The sequence below is a fragment of the Canis lupus genome, chromosome 37, assembly GCF_011100685.1.
Source record: "Canis lupus familiaris isolate Mischka breed German Shepherd chromosome 37, alternate assembly UU_Cfam_GSD_1.0, whole genome shotgun sequence".
NCBI classification, from domain to species: Eukaryota; Metazoa; Chordata; class Mammalia; order Carnivora; family Canidae; genus Canis; species Canis lupus.
Window position 1 is genome coordinate 28533001 of NC_049258.1, and position 17462 is coordinate 28550462.

Genomic DNA, 17462 nt, shown 5'->3' on the forward strand with positions numbered 1-17462 from the left:
CTTGTGGGACAGGCTCTTCTTTCACCTTAAAATGACCTCGAAGTCCGTACCTGCCGGACCATCACCACTCATGAATGGTTTCCCAATATTGCAGACATGTCAAGCGCGAGAACTAACTAGAAATCTCCCATTCTCTCGTACTCGGCACCGTACATCCTACTCAGCTATCCTGTTTCATCAGTAAGACTCGGAGCCTGCATCCTCTGGGCTTTTCCTAGCATGCAGCTTCAGACAGTGTTCCCACGAGCTGGCCTAATGCAGGGGGCGGGCGGCACTGACCCACGGAGCCAGATATGGCTTTCTCCTTTATTAAACATTAAAGCACAAATGGATGGTCCCTGCGGGGAGGACTATAGGACAGCAGGGCAGGAGGAGGGGATACTCGGGGAAGGTCACACAGCAGAGACCCATCTTCACAGAAAAGGCTCAATATTGATTTCCAGGGAGGAGCAGGGCATGGTCAGCTCAAATTTGGTGATGACGTCAGGATGAAGGACCCCAAGCTTCCCGATGCTCTGACCCCTGGCCAAGATCTCTGCGCATCTCCCGGGGAAGAAAGCAGAGCCTGAAAAAGAGAAGAGAAATCAATGTTTCTCTTGGTAAACGTGTCAACAGACATTTAACACCTAAGGCTCACTAGTCTGTGAAAAATGACTTCTTTAAGCCACAGGCTAGGAAACCAGAGTGCTGTCCTCACACTTTCTAATCTTAAAAAGAAATATTTGATATTACAGCAAGGAACTCTTACAAGGAAAAGGCTAAGAGAAAGATCAAAGTCAGGGCCCTGTATGGGTTTTTGTTGATTGTGGGATTTTTTTTGATTTTTAATCACAGGGCTCTAAGCAGGAAGGATCAAGAAAAGGAGGCTGGAGGAGCACAGCTGGAGAAGTCCTGGGGGAGCTCCAAAGGGAGGAAGGACAAAGAGGAAAGAAATGTAAAACTGATGACCTTGCATGGGAAGAACCTGTTCTGAAACAGGTTTTTCCATAGTCATCCCTGCTGGATTAAAAAGTCCACCCTGAACTCAGTTACTATTCAAAGCTTACTCTTTTCTACGTTATTACAGAGAGAAACACAATCTGCATGGTCCTCGGTGGCCTTGACCCCCATTCCTGTTGGAGGAAGCACCTCTTCAGCAGTTTCAGAGCATCGTCTGTAAAACCACAGCAAAGGCCAGCAGCAAACAGGTCTGGGCTGACCCAGAGTTACTTCAAGACACTCAGAAAGTACTCTTCCTCCGGGCGTCAGCGCAGACGGATGGCTCACCAAACTGGTAACTGTTACTGAGGTTCACGCAGCTAAAGACAAGCAAACATGCAGGCCCACTCCGCACTCACTGGCTGGCGAGAGCACAAGAGTTCGACGCTCACTCCCTACTCAAGTTTTAAAAGAAAAAAAAAAAAAAAAAAGCTGACTCACTTCACTTGCCACCAACTTGAAAAGGGCTCAGGCCCACAGCTCCTGACAGATTCAATGCAAACGTTTACTGGCATGAACTATAAATACCCAGCGGGCTGGGCCGCAAGCCTGCAGCTGCCGGTTCAGTCAGTGCATTATTTATGAAAGGATAAACAGCTGAGTCTCTACTACCGGCTCCAAGGTCAACATGATGAAGAAATCCAGCAGGGTGGGGGCGGCACGCTGCTCACAAGTCAGTACCAGCTACACCATAAAGACACAGGACCATTACACATACTTCCCAGTCAGCCCAGACGGATGTGTTTATGTTCCCAAAAAACAGTTTTAATCATCATTCTGAAATAACTCCAGAGCTCCCCTCGGCTGAAATATAAGGTGGCCTGTTCCTCACACCCCCCCCCCCCCCAACTAAGCAATTCTCCGCTGTCTCAGGGAAGCCAGACCTTCACTGAACTGCACCTGCAACTCCTATTTGGCTTTGCACGCTGCTCCACACTTGGGGGCGGGGGCTGAGATGGGGCTGGAACACAGAAACAGAATGGCTAATGCAGAGCCTCAGTGACAGGAACTCACTGCACCTGATGACGGGGCCTATTTTAACACTATCAACACAAAAACCCAATTTATAAAACTTTCCCCCACCTACATCTCTGAATGACAGTGAGGCCTGTACAAAGGGCTGGTGGTCAGTGGGGTGACCCAGACTTGGGGAACCCTCCTCCCACCATCCGTCACCCCTTCCTACAGAACAAGAGCTTAATACCCTCCACTAAGTGGAAAAACCCACCGGCCTACTTTTAAAGGCCATCCAGAAAGGAAGCTTAAGACCTCCACTGGTAACCCTGCCATGTTTAAGAATCCTCACTGTGTATCAAAATCCTTCCTTTTTATCTACAAATTCCAATTTGATTGGATTCATTTTAACTGAAGCATAAAACCAGACTATTTTAGAATCTAAGCCAGATGTGCTAGTTCTAAACAATGTTAGCAAAATAAAGCTTAAGAGATAAGAACTTAGGATTTTTACTTCATAAAACAACTTTTGGAATCAGCACTTTTTTAGCACAATTCAGTTACATTCTTCTTTAGTGAACAAGCCTGATAATGCCATCTGTCCCTTTCTCCGGACATTTGGAGCACACTTGGCTTCAGGTCATTAACCAGTCAGGTACTCAAACAAAAATGTTCCTATCACTAACCGCAATTTTCCCCTCTTTCCAAAGAAAACTGAAATTCATATTACACATTACTTAAAACATCCAAGTATGAGAGCATTTTAAATAATGCAAATACCAAAACCCTCAGCCCAGCGCACAGGTCCGTGGGAGCCACTGCACACCCTAGTCAGCCCCGAGCCAGGGGCCTTCCCTGCACCAAAGGGGGCCTCTGGCCTCACCTCCAGTGTTGATCCTCCCCTACACACCCACGTGTAAAAATTAAGTTCAAGAATGGATTTCTGTATAAACTTTGCTGAAAACTACACACTTCAGCCTGCAATGACCAGGATCATTTTCTTACAATTTTTCATTTCTCACAAGGTCAGATTAGGACCTAAGCACTTATGACCTGCTTCCTCTTCGGTCAGTTAGAGCAAGGCTACAGTTCGGTTCTTCACAATCACAAGTTGAGAGCACACAACAGGGACTTCAAAGGCTACAGAGAGAAACCCGACAGGTATGGGCTAAAAACACGGAAAGAAAATATAGACCGTGTGGCTTAAACCCATCTTCGCAGGCAGAAACAAAGCGCTCCAAAGAAGGTAGCCGAGAGCACTGCTTCACTGCCGAAGCAAAGGGAACACAGCCGACCACGCTAGCCATCAGCCCGAGCTCAGAGACCAGAGCACCTCCCGGCAGCAGCACGGTGCTTGGGCTCAGTAAGTCCGGCAGATGGATGGGTCGTAACGCTCGAGCTGGAACTGGATGCAACTTAAACCAGTCTTTCCAGAAGATGTCACGTCCAAAGAGAGGCTCAGTGTGGGTCTGGGCTTGTAAGAAACTAGACCCGGATGGCAGGCAGAGGCCACTTTAAACTCAACAAAAACCAAACAGGCACCTCTGGAGAAAGAGCAGCCTGCTGGGTCTAGAGACAAAGTTGCCAATTCAAGGAAAATCCTGTTGCCCTGTGGATGGAACTCTAAAATTCAAATTGTAAAAAATGTAGTTACTACTGTTCTTCACCTGCCTAAGCCGAGTCCCTGGTTTGTTGTAAACGCTCCAATTTTCAACCTGTGCCAAACGCTGGCTGGCACAAAGCCCTGAGCCCACTTTTCCACCTGGTTCCCTACGCGGATTAAACGCTCAGCTGTGCTGGTATCCATCACAGCAAAACGGCCTCCGACATGAAACAGACCCGGGGGAAAATAGTGCTCTTGCTGGAATCCATGTGGAAGCCCAGACAAAAGAAACATCAGTTAAGCACAAGCAAGAATTTAATTTCCAAAACTTAGTGGGGTGTAAGTAAGTCCCTTAATTAAAGCTTTTGTAGCATCTCCTCAAGGTCTGTAATTGTCTCTCTGTGCTCAAGCGGCAGGACCACTTTGAGGACCTTGGGGGTAATTCCCGGCCAGTAACGCAGCACAGCACCCAGTCTTTAGCACATTTTCTGGCTAATTGACCTTCAAAGAGTTTGTGAGCTCCTGCTCTTGCTCGTTGCCAAACACCTTTCACAGTTTCTTTTTGCCACGTCTTTCTTTTCGAGTAATATTATAGGCCCAAAGTTTGGATAAGCTTTACACATCGAGTCATTCCTATAATTTTATGAAGCATCGGAAGTAGAGGTTTAAGGTGGTAACTGAGCAGACCCCTAATCCCAACGCGGGACAGTGTTATCAAGCATGAGGCCCTCGATGCCTTAATCTTCAACCCCCTGCCATTGGCTATATTCAACTAATTCCTCTGGTGCTTTATGTTGACCATCTCTTACAACCATCTACGCATAATTTTATTTTTGCCTTTCTTCACATCACTAAGACATGCTTTGGGGTTCAAACGTGCATACTGTTAAGTCCCTGCAATTTGGTACTGAATCGCTCCAAATTTTCTCCAGTAAAAAGGTAAGAACAAAATAAAAAGGGACAAGGAACTCTGGGAAAGGACTGAGTGTACAGCTCATACGTCACAGCAAATAGCAGAATCCATCACTGTCAGCTTAATACAAATAACCCATATGCACGCTCCCAAACCCTGGGACAAAACACAAAATGCGGGATCCCTGGGTGGCTCAGTTGTTTAGCGCCTGCCTTCTGCCCAGGGCGTCCTGGAGTCCCGGGATCGAGTCCCACATCAGGCTCCCTGCATGGAGCCTGTTTCTCCCTCTGTCTGGGTCTCTGCTTCTCTATCTCTCAATAAATAAATAAAATCTAAAAAAAAACACACACACACACACAATGCATAGTCCTACAGATACAGGAGACCACTGCGCCAACTAGTGTGCTTTAAATCTAAGTAACTGATTATGTAAATGGGTAACGGGACAGGAACACCCGCTTAACAGGCAGATTCTAGGGCTGGCACCACCAAACCCGACCCCTCCTCTTCTAAGTGCCTAATTCGAAATACAGAGAGAGATAAAATAATCCATTAAGTGGTATAATAATCTAGCCTAGGAAAACACGAAGGATAAAAAAGTCCCCAGCATTCCATTCTGGGGTGAAGGGTAGCGTGGGGGTGGGGCAGAGCACAAGGGGCTGAGACACCCTACACAGGACTTGGCGCCTGGTCTCCACCAGCGCTCTGACAGGCAGCAACCTTGACTGTCGCACTCTGCCGCTAGCACCTCAATCTCCCTTTCATTTTCTGAGTAGCATTAGTCTAAAGGAAGAGGACAGACAAAACATAGGGCCTCTTTTTAAAAACTGAACACACACGTACACCAAATATGGGAGTATGGGAGTTGTTCTCAAAGTTTTAGAGCAGGAGTTGAAGTGTCCCAGCAGAGTTCTACAAAGTGCAGACAATCCGAGAGGCCGGGGGGAGGCACGAGGCAGGCGACACATTAACTTACAAAAAAGAAAAAGCTGTTAGATGAGGAAACAGCGTAACTATGGAGCTATACACCCACACGTTTTTTTCCCAATCTCAGTCCACTACGGGTTGGGAGAAAATATTTCTAACAAAGATCATTTCATTTGCAAGTGGAAACTGAGTAATTTCCAACTGGTAATATAAAATACCCATTTTCCCCCAGATGTATACAATTCTTCACCTTACATCTGAAGTGAAATATTTATGGTACCTAAAAGTCTTTAAAGAGAGGGGACCTAATCCCTTGAGTTTAATGGCTATCTTTCATCCCTTTCGGAAGATCAAAAGAAAGAAAAAGCCCTTACACAACTTTACAGTGCTAATCCCAACACACCTGCAGACATCATTAACTCTTAAAGCGAAGGCAACCGGACGTGAGGGGAACCAGTGGCTACTTAACCCCACAGCACGGAACCGGGGAGGAAGCCTGTGCTCACGGCGACATCCTTTCGAGACAGGGCATAGCAAAACCCCTACTGCAAATAAGGACTGGATCCTGGAGACTATTCTTAAGAAGTAATCAGCAAAGCCCAGACTATCTAGTCTTCTAACAAAAAGAAGAAAGGTCTTCAATAAAGGACCTTTTAAAATCAATCACCACAATCAACGATACATACTTAGAACTCCAAAGTTTCCGGTTTTACTTTGTACAGACAAATCTCTAACTTATTTCCATGGTTATCACTTTTTAACTTTAATATCTACTTTAAAGTCGAATCTTATGTGCTTCTTATACACACATACACATATGTAAAAACCCAAAGGAGGTCAGCAATGTTAGAAGAATTTAAATGCGATCCATCCAATTCCAATTTTAAATCAGTCTCAAGTTTACTTGTATAAAACCAAAGGATTTTTAACTTCAGGTTAAAGAGTGCCCTGTCTACTCATTTCAAAAATTCCTATTCTAAAATAATGCCATTATCCTGCATATTCCTGACACTTAAGTCATTTCCCCCAAATGGTCACATTTCTTAAACATTCATAGAATGGTTTTAGAGTAACAACATCAGAAACAAAAGGTATGGATCTCCTGCCTTCCTGGGCTAATAAAAGGATTCTTTTCTTGTTTTTCTACCTAATAAAATCCTTTAGGAGACAATTTCTCAAACCAAATATGAACACCTTTAAGACTCTCCACAATTATAGTGTAACAATACTAATAATGATAACAAGACTATTGTAGGGCTAAGTGGGAAAAGAATGGGGATATGGACTATAGAAGACTGTACCTGTAATTTCAAAATTAGTTAACTTATTATTCAAATTGAGACCACTGGCCAACCTCACACATGTAATTATGATGGACAGCTTAAGTTTCAGAGTTAGATTTCTGCTAACAAGTAGGGAGGGCAGAAGAAAAAGGAAAGAACACGGACACCGTTAAAGGCAGACTGCCCTGCCTTCTATTCCTCTCCTTCCATCCCCAGGAAGGGCAGGGCCTCAGTCCCCGGGCAGCCCTGGCCGAGCCCCTGAGGACAGGCAGGGTACAGATGGGAGAAAGTGGAGCACAAGGGGATTAGGGGACTTGCCCAAGGCAAGCAATAATAGTAGAGGCTCCAGAGCGCGCCAAGGTGCCGGTGGCCACTGAAATGGGGCGCCCTTTTGTGTGTGGCCCAGAGGCACAGATGGCCTCGAGGATAATGTTTTCAAACTTGTGGTCAAGCTGTCCATTTCATGTTTGCAAACTTCTGGTTTAAAATAAAATAAATAAACATAACTTAAGATGAAAAAAAAAAAAAAACCAACCTGACCACCTCTAACCTCATATCCAAGTATGCTCTGTAAAATTAATAATACAACAGAATACTAACGAAACCCAACAAAACCTAGAGCCTTCCAGGGAAAACAGAACTCTGTTTTTTAGACTTCACACAACCACAGGCACACTTAAAGACTAAATTCCAGATTCTTGAGACAAAGACTGAACATGAGCAAATAAGCACCAAAGTGACGCCATCTAAAAAGGCAAGGACAAAGAGCACATATGTTAGAACTGGCGGTAGAGCCTGCTTTTGAAGCCTTGAAACTCCTGCAGACTCTGAACACTGGAAACGACTTCAGAGAAGATCTCGTCCATTTCTTTACTTTAGAGATGAGAAAATGGATACCAGAGAGGCTAAGAAAACCATACAGCCAGCTAACAGCAGAGCTGAGATTAGAAGCACAGTCTGTGACTTTTTTATCCGGTGCTAATTTTCTGAAGGGCAAAGGTGAAAATCCACCCTGTGTTTACTCTGGAGAGTATCTATTTCCAAAATGCCTTCCCAAACGGACCTGCCTCTCAACAACTCTATGATACAGACGGACAGATCCCATCATTCCCACTTTAGAGATGAAGAAACTGGCACGGAAGGATTAAGTCCTAAATCACTGGAAGCAACATGCCAGGATCTAACAAAATGGACTCTTTCCCATCATTTTAACCAGTGTCTATACCATCTTGGGGTCTGTATTTCAACTTAGCTTATATTCATATGTCTAAAGACATTTTTAACATTTTCATCCTATGTGTCATAGCTTGCCAAACTGTTCTTAAAGTATTTTATGTTGGAGTTGTTTCCAATTATCCACTGTTATACACAGGGCTTCTATAGTACATATTGGTTTTTGCTCTTTCTTGGTTTCTTTCCCTTTGCCAAAAGCAATACCACACAAGTAAAAAAAAAAAAAAAAAAAAAAAAAAAAAACTTTGTCTAGCTCATTATATATCAAAGTGTTAAACAACAGACTTCTAGCAATGGTAGTTGCAACAAACCACAAACTTAGACTAATAAGCATGATGTTGATCCCATCTCGCACAACACTAATTAGCAACTACTACTTATTTTAGTTCTACTGGTAGAGGGGGGAAAATGCTTCAAAGAAGCCTTGGAAAATAATTCCAAGAGAACATCTCTGTTTTCTCTGTTCAGAAAATATAATTCAAATGAGCTAGGAACCTGCAGAAATTAAGAGAATAATCAGACACTTTTCTCTTCTGGAAGGAGAGTGCCAAAGTACAGCGGCTGAAATAACAGCATTAATAAAATATCTGCCAGCTACCAGTGAGTATCCAACACATCAAAACAGGTCTTACCGTAGAAACAGGAAGTTCTGGAGCCGTTTAGAGCAAGGCCTTTTATCTGAGAGTTTTGCTCTAGTGTTTACTCTTTACGGCCTTCAACATCACTCAGAAGAAATAAAAATCCTGGAACTACAGTCACATGGTTTTCGTTTACAGTAAGGCAAGTAAACAGCTGCCTATATTTGCTGTCATGCTGGGCAGTGTTGCTGTTCCCCACATTTCTCCTTTTCTTCCTGAATATGCTTTTCTTGTGTAAGAGCATGGCTGTCACCATGGCATCATTTCAGAGGGCGGGGAGATTTTTCTATTGCACTGAATTAGCCCGTTTTGTTGTTGTTGTTGTTGTTGTTAATACCTGAAATTATTACAAAGGGACCAAATTTCTCTTCCTTCATGATTAGAAAGGCAGCTAAAAATCAAAGCATCTCTTAAGTTCACATTGATATACATCAAGTGAACTGAAGTCAAATCCTTTCCTGAAAAGAATGTTTTTCAAGGAACAGAAGGGGACAAGTAAGAGCAAGAGGAGGGTAGGAAGCACACCCGAAACACAGAAGGGCTACAGGGACTGCAGCATGGTGAGGGCGAGGGGTTCTAGGTACAAGCTACCCACCTCACCCCTGGCCTGTGGAGCTGAGAATAACCTCCCGGCAGGAAGATTACATTCCTGACCCCCAACCACCTGAGCCTGTAGGTCTCCAGGTGTTTCCAGGAGGGAGGAAAGGGTGCCTGCATCACCCACGTGACTGTTAGCATTGCCTTCTCAAATAGGTCAAGATCAGACCAGTGCCATTGAACATCAGTGTAAAGCAAAATAAATCAAGATCCAAGCTCTTAACTGGGACCTTGGTGAAGTTAAACTGTCCTATCTTTTATATAAAAGCAGTGGGAACACCTTAAATGAAGGTCAATCTGAGGGATTCCTGCAATGATGTAATAGAGGACGAAGCTAAACGGCAGAAAGGAGTCTTCTCTAAATAAAATATGGGAAAGGACCTCTGGAGAAGGCATATCTAAGGAACGTCTGATTACAGTTCTGCTTCCCCGTTGCCCGAAAGTCCACAGTAAAATATTTGTTTCCCATTTTTTTTTTTTTTTTTTTAAGATTTTATTTGACAGAGCACACGAGACTGCACAAGCCCGGGGAATGGCAGAGGCAGAGGGAGAAGCAGACTGTCCACTGAGGAGGGAGCCTGATGTGGGGCTCGATCCCAGGATTCCGGGATCATGAGCCGAGCCAAAGGCAGACACTGAACATACTGAACCACCCAGGTGCCCCCGCATTAATCATTTTTAAACAAAGCAGATTATGGATTAATATATTTTTTTAAATCAGTAAGCATTAGACTCCCAGAATCTTGCTTGCTGAAGGAAGGAAGGAAGGAAGGAAGGAAGGAAGGAAGGAAGGAAGGAAGGAAGGAAGGAAGGAAGAAAGGAAGATAGATAGATAGATAGATAGATGATAGATAGATAGATATTTGTTCAGTGATTCTTAACAACCTTCTAATTTCCTAAACCAAGCTACTAGCTCCTGAGCAGTGGGAGTTACTACACAAACTATACCTTTTGGCTCAACTAAGCAAGGAGGGAGCAAGATGCAAAAGGTGCTGGCATTCAGTGGAATGACTCTGTTATTCTAAAAGAATAGAAGTAAACCACCATCACCACCCCCCACCCCAACCCCCAACAATCCCACAAATACCTCACTCTGAGTAAATTCCTTGGATGGGAAATCTGGTTACGAAATTGCATAGTACTTTGAAAAGATGATAGATACCAACATTTGCTCCAGCTCCAGGGTAAATGGGACCATATACAGAGTCCTCTACTTTGATACATAATGCATTTTTGAACAGTTACCAAAAAACCCAAGTATAAATATACCATCAGCTAAAGGTTTTATAAACCCGTTATGGCAACAATGTTTCCTTTTAGAATATCTCGGAATCTTATCAATACTATGTGATTAGGGTCACACTTCAATTTCTAATTACCTCTCTATACATATAAATAAGACATGTATTTTAATGTTGGAAAAGACTGCAAATGGACTAAGAGGGCTGGGCTAATTAAGAAGACTATCATGCCAATTCTGTGGTTGCAAATTTCTTGAAATAGTTCCCAAGACTTGAATAATAAGAGGTTTTCTTTTCTTGAAAGAGTCTGATCGATTCAGATATTCTCAAGTTTCTCCTGTACCTGTTCAATCTAACTAAAGGACTTCCAAAAAAAATCATTCCATTTTCTAAAGATATCAAAGATAAAAGTTTAGATCTCTTCTATTCCTTCATGGATTCCAAAAGGCATTTACCATAAATTTAGGTTAAGTTAAATAGTACCATTAAAAAATGTTAAGAAGCACTGATAAATAGCATGTATCAAAATCTCCAAAGCACACAGAAAAAGCAAAAAAATGGGATCCATTCCTCAAATGTACTTAGGATAAATTACAAACAGGTAAGGGGTTTAAATGTAAAATTATGAAACACTTAAGCACTAAAAGAAGCATGGGGGAATTCCTTCCTCATCATGGAGTGGAGGAAACATTAGGATTCAAAGTTCAGAAGCAATAAGGAAAAAGATTAGCAAGTTTTACCATATAAAAACCTACATGGCAAAAAAAACAAAACAAAACAAAATGATAATTTAAAAACTCCTGAAAAATGGTTGGACATAGGGGCGGGGCCGCTGGGTGGCTCACTTGGTTTAGTGTCCGCCTTCAGCTCAGGTCATGATCTCAGGGAGCTAGGAGGGAGCCTCACGTCAGGCTCCCTGCTCAGAGGGGAGCCTGCTTCTCCTTCTGCTCATGCTCTCTCAAATAAATAAGATCTTTAAGAAATGGTAGGATTTATATTACAAAGGGTTAATATCCCTAAATGCATAAAAAGTTTCTAAAAAGAGAGAAGAAAAAACCCAACATACCTAAAGAAAACATAAGCAAGACATATGAACAGGCAGTTCACAGAAAAGGAAACAAAATGTCCTAAAACATGAAAATGTTTACTTGCTCATAAGAGCACAAATTAAAACTACAGCAGACATCATTTTCCTCCTGAAAAGACTGCCCCCAAAATACAGAAGTCTGACAAGTCTGGGAACAAAACTCAAGGGAAAAAGTCCTCTTGCTGGTGCTCCTAGGTTTGTGTAATGTTAGAACACAAGTTCTCTGGGGTGGGGGGCGTAGGGGTGGGGGTTGTCACTAGCTAACAAAAATATGAATTTACCTTTTGTCCCAATAATCTCATACTTCTAAGAGATCAGTCCCAAAAAAACACTAGCAAAAATACCAAATGACATATGCACAAGGCTATTCATCGTGGCATTATTTGCAGCAGCAAAAGACTGGAAACAGCCTAATTATGCCCACCGAGAGGGAATTAGTTGAAGAAACTGGCACTCTAGTACAGTGCTCTGCAGAGGGAAAGTGCCAGACGTCCATGTGTGGCTGCGGTGACCTCCAATGTAGATTAAGTAGAAAACAAGGTACAGAGCAGTATATGTAAAGTATCAACTCCCCAGTTGAGAATGTGGAGAATACACACACAGATTTTTAAAAAACTACAGAAAGATAACTGAAAACTAGTAAAAACCATAATCTATACAGGCAGCGAGGGAACAGTGTGACCGCAACAGAAATAGAAGCTAGAATCCTTGAAATAGACTTCATTTTGTAAGCTGTATCTTAAGTACAAAGAGAACTGCACATAACATTTAAATTGTTGTAAAAATCATATTGGTTGTCATTTTGAAAAACAGGTAGAGTGAGCAAACATAAGCTCACTAGGAACCAAGATTTTCAATGTAAAGAAGAGCTACAAATATAAAGCCAAGTATATTCGATAAAAATCCTCTAACCCTAAATATAAATTAGAAAGATGCATAAGAAATCAATGTTTTCTCATTTAAAAAGAAAAAAACTCTCTGTAGGACTATCATAAATTAAAAAAAAAAAAAAAAAAAAAGGATCCCTGGGTGGCGCAGCGGTTTGGCGCCTGCCTTTGGCCCAGGGCGCGATCCTGGAGACCCGGGATCGAATCCCACGTCGGGCTCCCTGCATGGAGCCTGCTTCTCCCTCTGCCTGTGTCTCTGCCTCTCTCTCTCTAAAATTTAAAAAAAAAAGAAAAAGAAAAAAAAAATTTTCCCAGCCCTGCACACCAAAGTCCTAGAAATGACTTCTTCAGTAGCAGTAAGCAACCTCAGCACCCAAAGATCTAAATTTGATTTCTCACTAAAAAGAACCAGGGCCACCTGGGAGATATACCGGCTTCCAGGTCTGCCACAGAAAATATACATGAGCCCAGAAATGTTTTCTACATTATCACCGGCTTTAGAAAAAGACCCCTGTATCCAAACATTTCTCCCTCTTCATTTTATTTTTTATTTTTTTTTCTCCCTCTTCATTTTAATAAGAATCTCCTGATAAAGGTTTCTCAAGACTTAAAGGCTTTTCCCTTTTCTTCCAGAATCTTTCAAAACCCTCAAGAAGCTGAGGAAGACAGAAATCCCCACCCCAGGGCCTGTGTGTCCCCCAGACCAGGAAAGAGAGAGTCAGCATGCAGTCTCAGAGCCTAAGTGGTTGGGGCAGGGCGGGGCGGGGGTATCTGCAGGTGAGCAGGGCACAGCCTTAGGAGGCAGAGTGATGAGCAGAGCAAACATGCAGGGGAAAGACGAGTCAGTTCACAAACAGGAGCACTGCTCAAGTAAATTAAAAAGTTAGGAATAATGAGAGCCGGGTTTCCCTCTGTTGAAGAGATGCACAAATATGGAACAAGCAAAGACTAGAGTGAACCCTGAAGGTCTGCAAGGAATTGGGGGCACTGCCATGAATGAACTTATAAATACATACATTTGGAAGAAAATGTGTGTGTACATACGCATGTGAGTAACTCACACCCCCAACAGCAATAAACACACCCTAAATATTGGCTTTTACATACCATTCCCCAAGAAACAGAACCAGGAGAGAGACACGGGACAATGGAAAGTCCCAGATAAGCCTAGGAATATCTTCTTGTGCCCAAAGCAAGAGAGGGGTACTAAGGAATAGGAACATGTTGAAAGGATGCACAAGCCAGCTTGAAGGAACACTCACTGGCCAAACTGGGGACAATGTGAGCATCACCATAAATGGTTATAATGGATTAAAATATTGAATAAGAAATAAGGAGTCCCTACTGATACAAGTAGGAAGACACATTCAGAACAGGACATTTAAATAGTTTCAAAGTTCTTCCCACAAAATGTTCGCGATAACAGAGGGAGGAATAACTTTACAGGAAAGCCTAGTACTCACAGCCTGATTAGACAGCATCAGTTATGAAATAAATGGAGACTGTGTGCCACTTGAGAGGACTGCGTTGTTTCTGCAGCATTCCTCCAAAGATGCCTAACCTGAATCTAACAGGAAACCACAGACAACCCAAAAATCAAGGGCTGCACTAACGTAATCACTGGCTTGTGATGTTCCAAAGTGTCAAGGTTATGAAAGTCATTGTAAAGACTATTCTAAAACCCTTCAGAAATAGACCAGTGAGACATGGAGGCTGCAGACAACCCAGGAGTCTCCGATGGAAAGGATGATAAAACTTGCATGGGGTCTCAGGATTGGGTGGTGGTTAGCATTAAGAAGAATGAGGTTTTCCTGATTTTGAGGATTATATTGTGGTTCTACAGGACAATGTCCTTTGAAGGAAATACTGAAGCATTCCGGGTAATGGGGCATCAGGTAACTTACTCTCCAACAATTGAGAAAAGACTGTATTTGCATTTTTAAAATAAGCTTGTAACAGTTTCAAAACTTTAAAAAAACAAAACAAAATGTGGCTTAAGTTATAGGATGCACCTCTGAAGGGTGCCTTCATCAAATTCTCAAAGTTAAAAATTACTGCCCTAGTTCTATACTTGGAAAGAAAAGGGAATACTAAATTTGAGTACATCAAAGGGAAATGGACATTTTGAAGATGGGCAAATTCAATATACTTATTTGCTTAAACCACATCTACTTCAAAAGAAGTGAGAGTAGTTACTGGTTTTAAATAACTCCCAATTATTCCTTAAGAACGAACTCTTTTCAGGGCACCTGGATGGGCTCATCACTTAAGCATCCAACTCTTGAATTTGGCTCAGGTCATGATCTCAGGGTTGTGAGACTGAGAAAGGTGGCAGGCTCCTTGCTCACCAGGTAGTCTAAGATTCTTTCCTTCTACCCCTCTGCACTCACTCACTCTAAAAATAAATAAATCTTAAAACAAAAAAAAAAAAAAAAAAACTTTTGCTTTTAGGCCACTGGACAGCTGGATGGACAGATCTTAAGAAGGAAACAACCTACCTAAATATATGCATACATGTTTTGTTCTGTCATAGTATTTCCTACTGTTTTGGAAAATTCAACACCTTATTTCATTTTGTTCCTTTATTCTGACAAAATATTAGGTATCATGGGGATCCCTGGGTGGCTCGGCAGTTTGGCACCTGCCTTCGGCCCAGGGTGTGATCCTGAAGACCCGGGATCGAGTCCCGCATCGGGCTCCCTGCGTGGAGCCTGCTTCTCCCTCTGCCTGTGTCTCTGCCTCTCTCTCTATCATAAATAAATAAATCTTAAAAAAATATTAGATATCATACATTATTTTAAAGTGACTGTGTTAAGGAATTTGAGCTTATCAGAATAAAATAAAAGTCACTACCATATTATATTAACTCATATCATTAACTCTTCAAATTACCAAAGAACTTAAGAAATATGAGCTGAATCAATGTTTTAGCAGATTTTTCCCTTTTAACTCAGTTAATGAAAAACACTCTGAATTTTGCAGTACCTGGAAGTGTACAACAGCATGAGATACCTGGTTTTCCTGAGCAATAAGACCTGGAGGCCATCCAAGTCCTGACATCTGAGTGCTGATTTAGGAGCAGCTGGACTCACAGCAATCATGTCTCATACTCACAATACACCACTCCATGTGACAGCAGGACCTGCTGTTACTAAAATCTTAGAAGCCACATACCCTCTACCATATTTCCTGGGAATGGCCCAGGTCTTCATTAGCTGTTAAAATACACACTGGAAATAAATTCCAGTGGTTAGAACAACAGCCTTCAAGACAAGATCCAACAGCGTCCATGAGATGAGCGATTATGAAGGCGGCTGGAATGAAACCTCTCCACATGTGGACAGGAGAGGGGATCATCAAAACTGTGCTCAAAAGTCAAGAGTAGGGATCCCTGGGTGGCGCAGCGGTTGGGAGCCTGCCTTTGGCCCAGGGCGCGATCCTGGAGACCCGGGATCGAATCCCACGTCGGGCTCCCGGTGCATGGAGCCTGCTTCTCCCTCTGCCTGTGTCTCTGCCTCTCTCTCTCTCTCTGTGACTATCATAAATAAATAAAAATTAAAAAAAAAAAAAGTCAAGAGTAAAGGGATATAACAACTGAGAGAAAGAAAAAATGATTTCGCTAAGAGTTAATTTTAAAATGATTTAGAAGTTAGCTTGAAACATGAGATTCTATCATCTTAGAGCTGGACAGCACTTAATTCTGCCAAGGAGTTCAGGCAGGTAGAAATTAAAATAGATCTTGTAAGGTAGGATTGGTTTTATCTTTGAAAAAAGAAGACTCCAAATATCAATGGCTTAAAAAACAGTTTATATCAAAGGCAGAGTTAAGTGCTCCAGGAAAATTAGGCCTTTATCCTGAACGGCCACGTGTTCAGTGGACTACTCCACGTTAGCCCTACCTAGGGATTTATTCAGTAGGTTTACCTATTTTCTATCCACCCACCCATCCATCCATCCTTTTAATCTTCTGGATTGGCCAGAAGGTTGACATTTAGCTTACCAGAATACATCGCTCCTAGGATTCACAGGATAGTGTTTGTAACCAACACGCCACAGCATACCCACCATGTGCCAAAACCAGCGTACCAAAGTTTGACCAATGTGTCAAACTGCTACTACCTGAGGAAAGCAAAGCTTTCTTATATGTAACATGAAAACTGAGTAGTAAAAGGTACCCTAAAAAAAATCCTCTAAACTTGCAGCATCTGGGCCCCTGAAATAAGGTAAAAATGAACTTCTTTGTATTTGGACCATGGTCTTTTCTATAGAATAGCAGAAGCTAGGTTCTAGTTTGGAAGCAGGAAAAAAAAGGAATACAAGGTGGCAAATAGACGTTTTCCCTACTATATAAATAGCTGTATTTAAGTAACTCCAAAGAATGGATTCATTTACAGCCTACATGCTCATAGGGGTAAAAATTAGTCCTTGGGGGGCAGAAAAGGAGGTATGAAGAAAAATCTTATAAATTACAATGGCTTGTGGCCCTCCAAAGCTGAACCCAACCTGCCCATCTTACTCCCTAGTATTCAGTTCCTCTCACTAGGTTGTCTTGGGCATCATAGGAATAGCACCGACACGGAAGTTAAAGTAAATGTACGCAAGACCAGTCAGTACTACAAACCATGGCGATAGATAGCTGTGACTCTGTGACTGCAAGACTTTTTACAGATCATGAAGCCATGTGGACAGGTGGCCCGCACATGCGTAGAGGCCGATGGCAGCTGCCTTGAGGATGTTGTTCATGTCTGACTCCAAGAGCTTCTGTGCATGGCTCAGGCTTTGAGGAATAAAAAGTTTCTAATTCAAAGTTATTCAGCACATCATTAATTACATCATGTGCCAAAAGGAAAAAACAATGACAATATCTGACTACCAGCTAGTGATTTTCTCAAGGGAAAAGTTAAATTCACTAATGATTAAGAAATTAATTTCAGCTGTTTTACTTTTGCTGTAAAAATTTAAATTTCAAAATGTGATTAATTGGCATATATAATTTGACACACTATAGTTTATATAAGTAAATAAACATTGTAACAGTTATTCAGTAGATAGAACTTTTAACTTAGAACTGTATTTTTAACCCCCAATTTCAAGAAGGTTTATACTTACTCTTTTTATGTA

The 17462-nt window shown here is 42.1% G+C and overlaps 1 protein-coding gene across 3 annotated transcripts in view; it reads right to left on the reverse strand.

Annotated features, from left to right (window-relative positions):
* Positions 1 to 288: 288 nt before the first annotated feature.
* Positions 289 to 17462, reverse strand: part of FARSB (phenylalanyl-tRNA synthetase subunit beta) — a 69225-nt gene continuing 52051 nt past the window's right edge. For all 3 annotated transcript variants that reach the window (XM_038585870.1, XM_038585869.1, XM_038585871.1), the window contains one exon: positions 289 to 565. In XM_038585870.1, coding sequence (XP_038441798.1) covers positions 414 to 565 — 152 coding nt within the window. In that variant the 3' untranslated portion in view covers positions 289 to 413. The remainder of the gene's footprint in view (positions 566 to 17462) is intronic.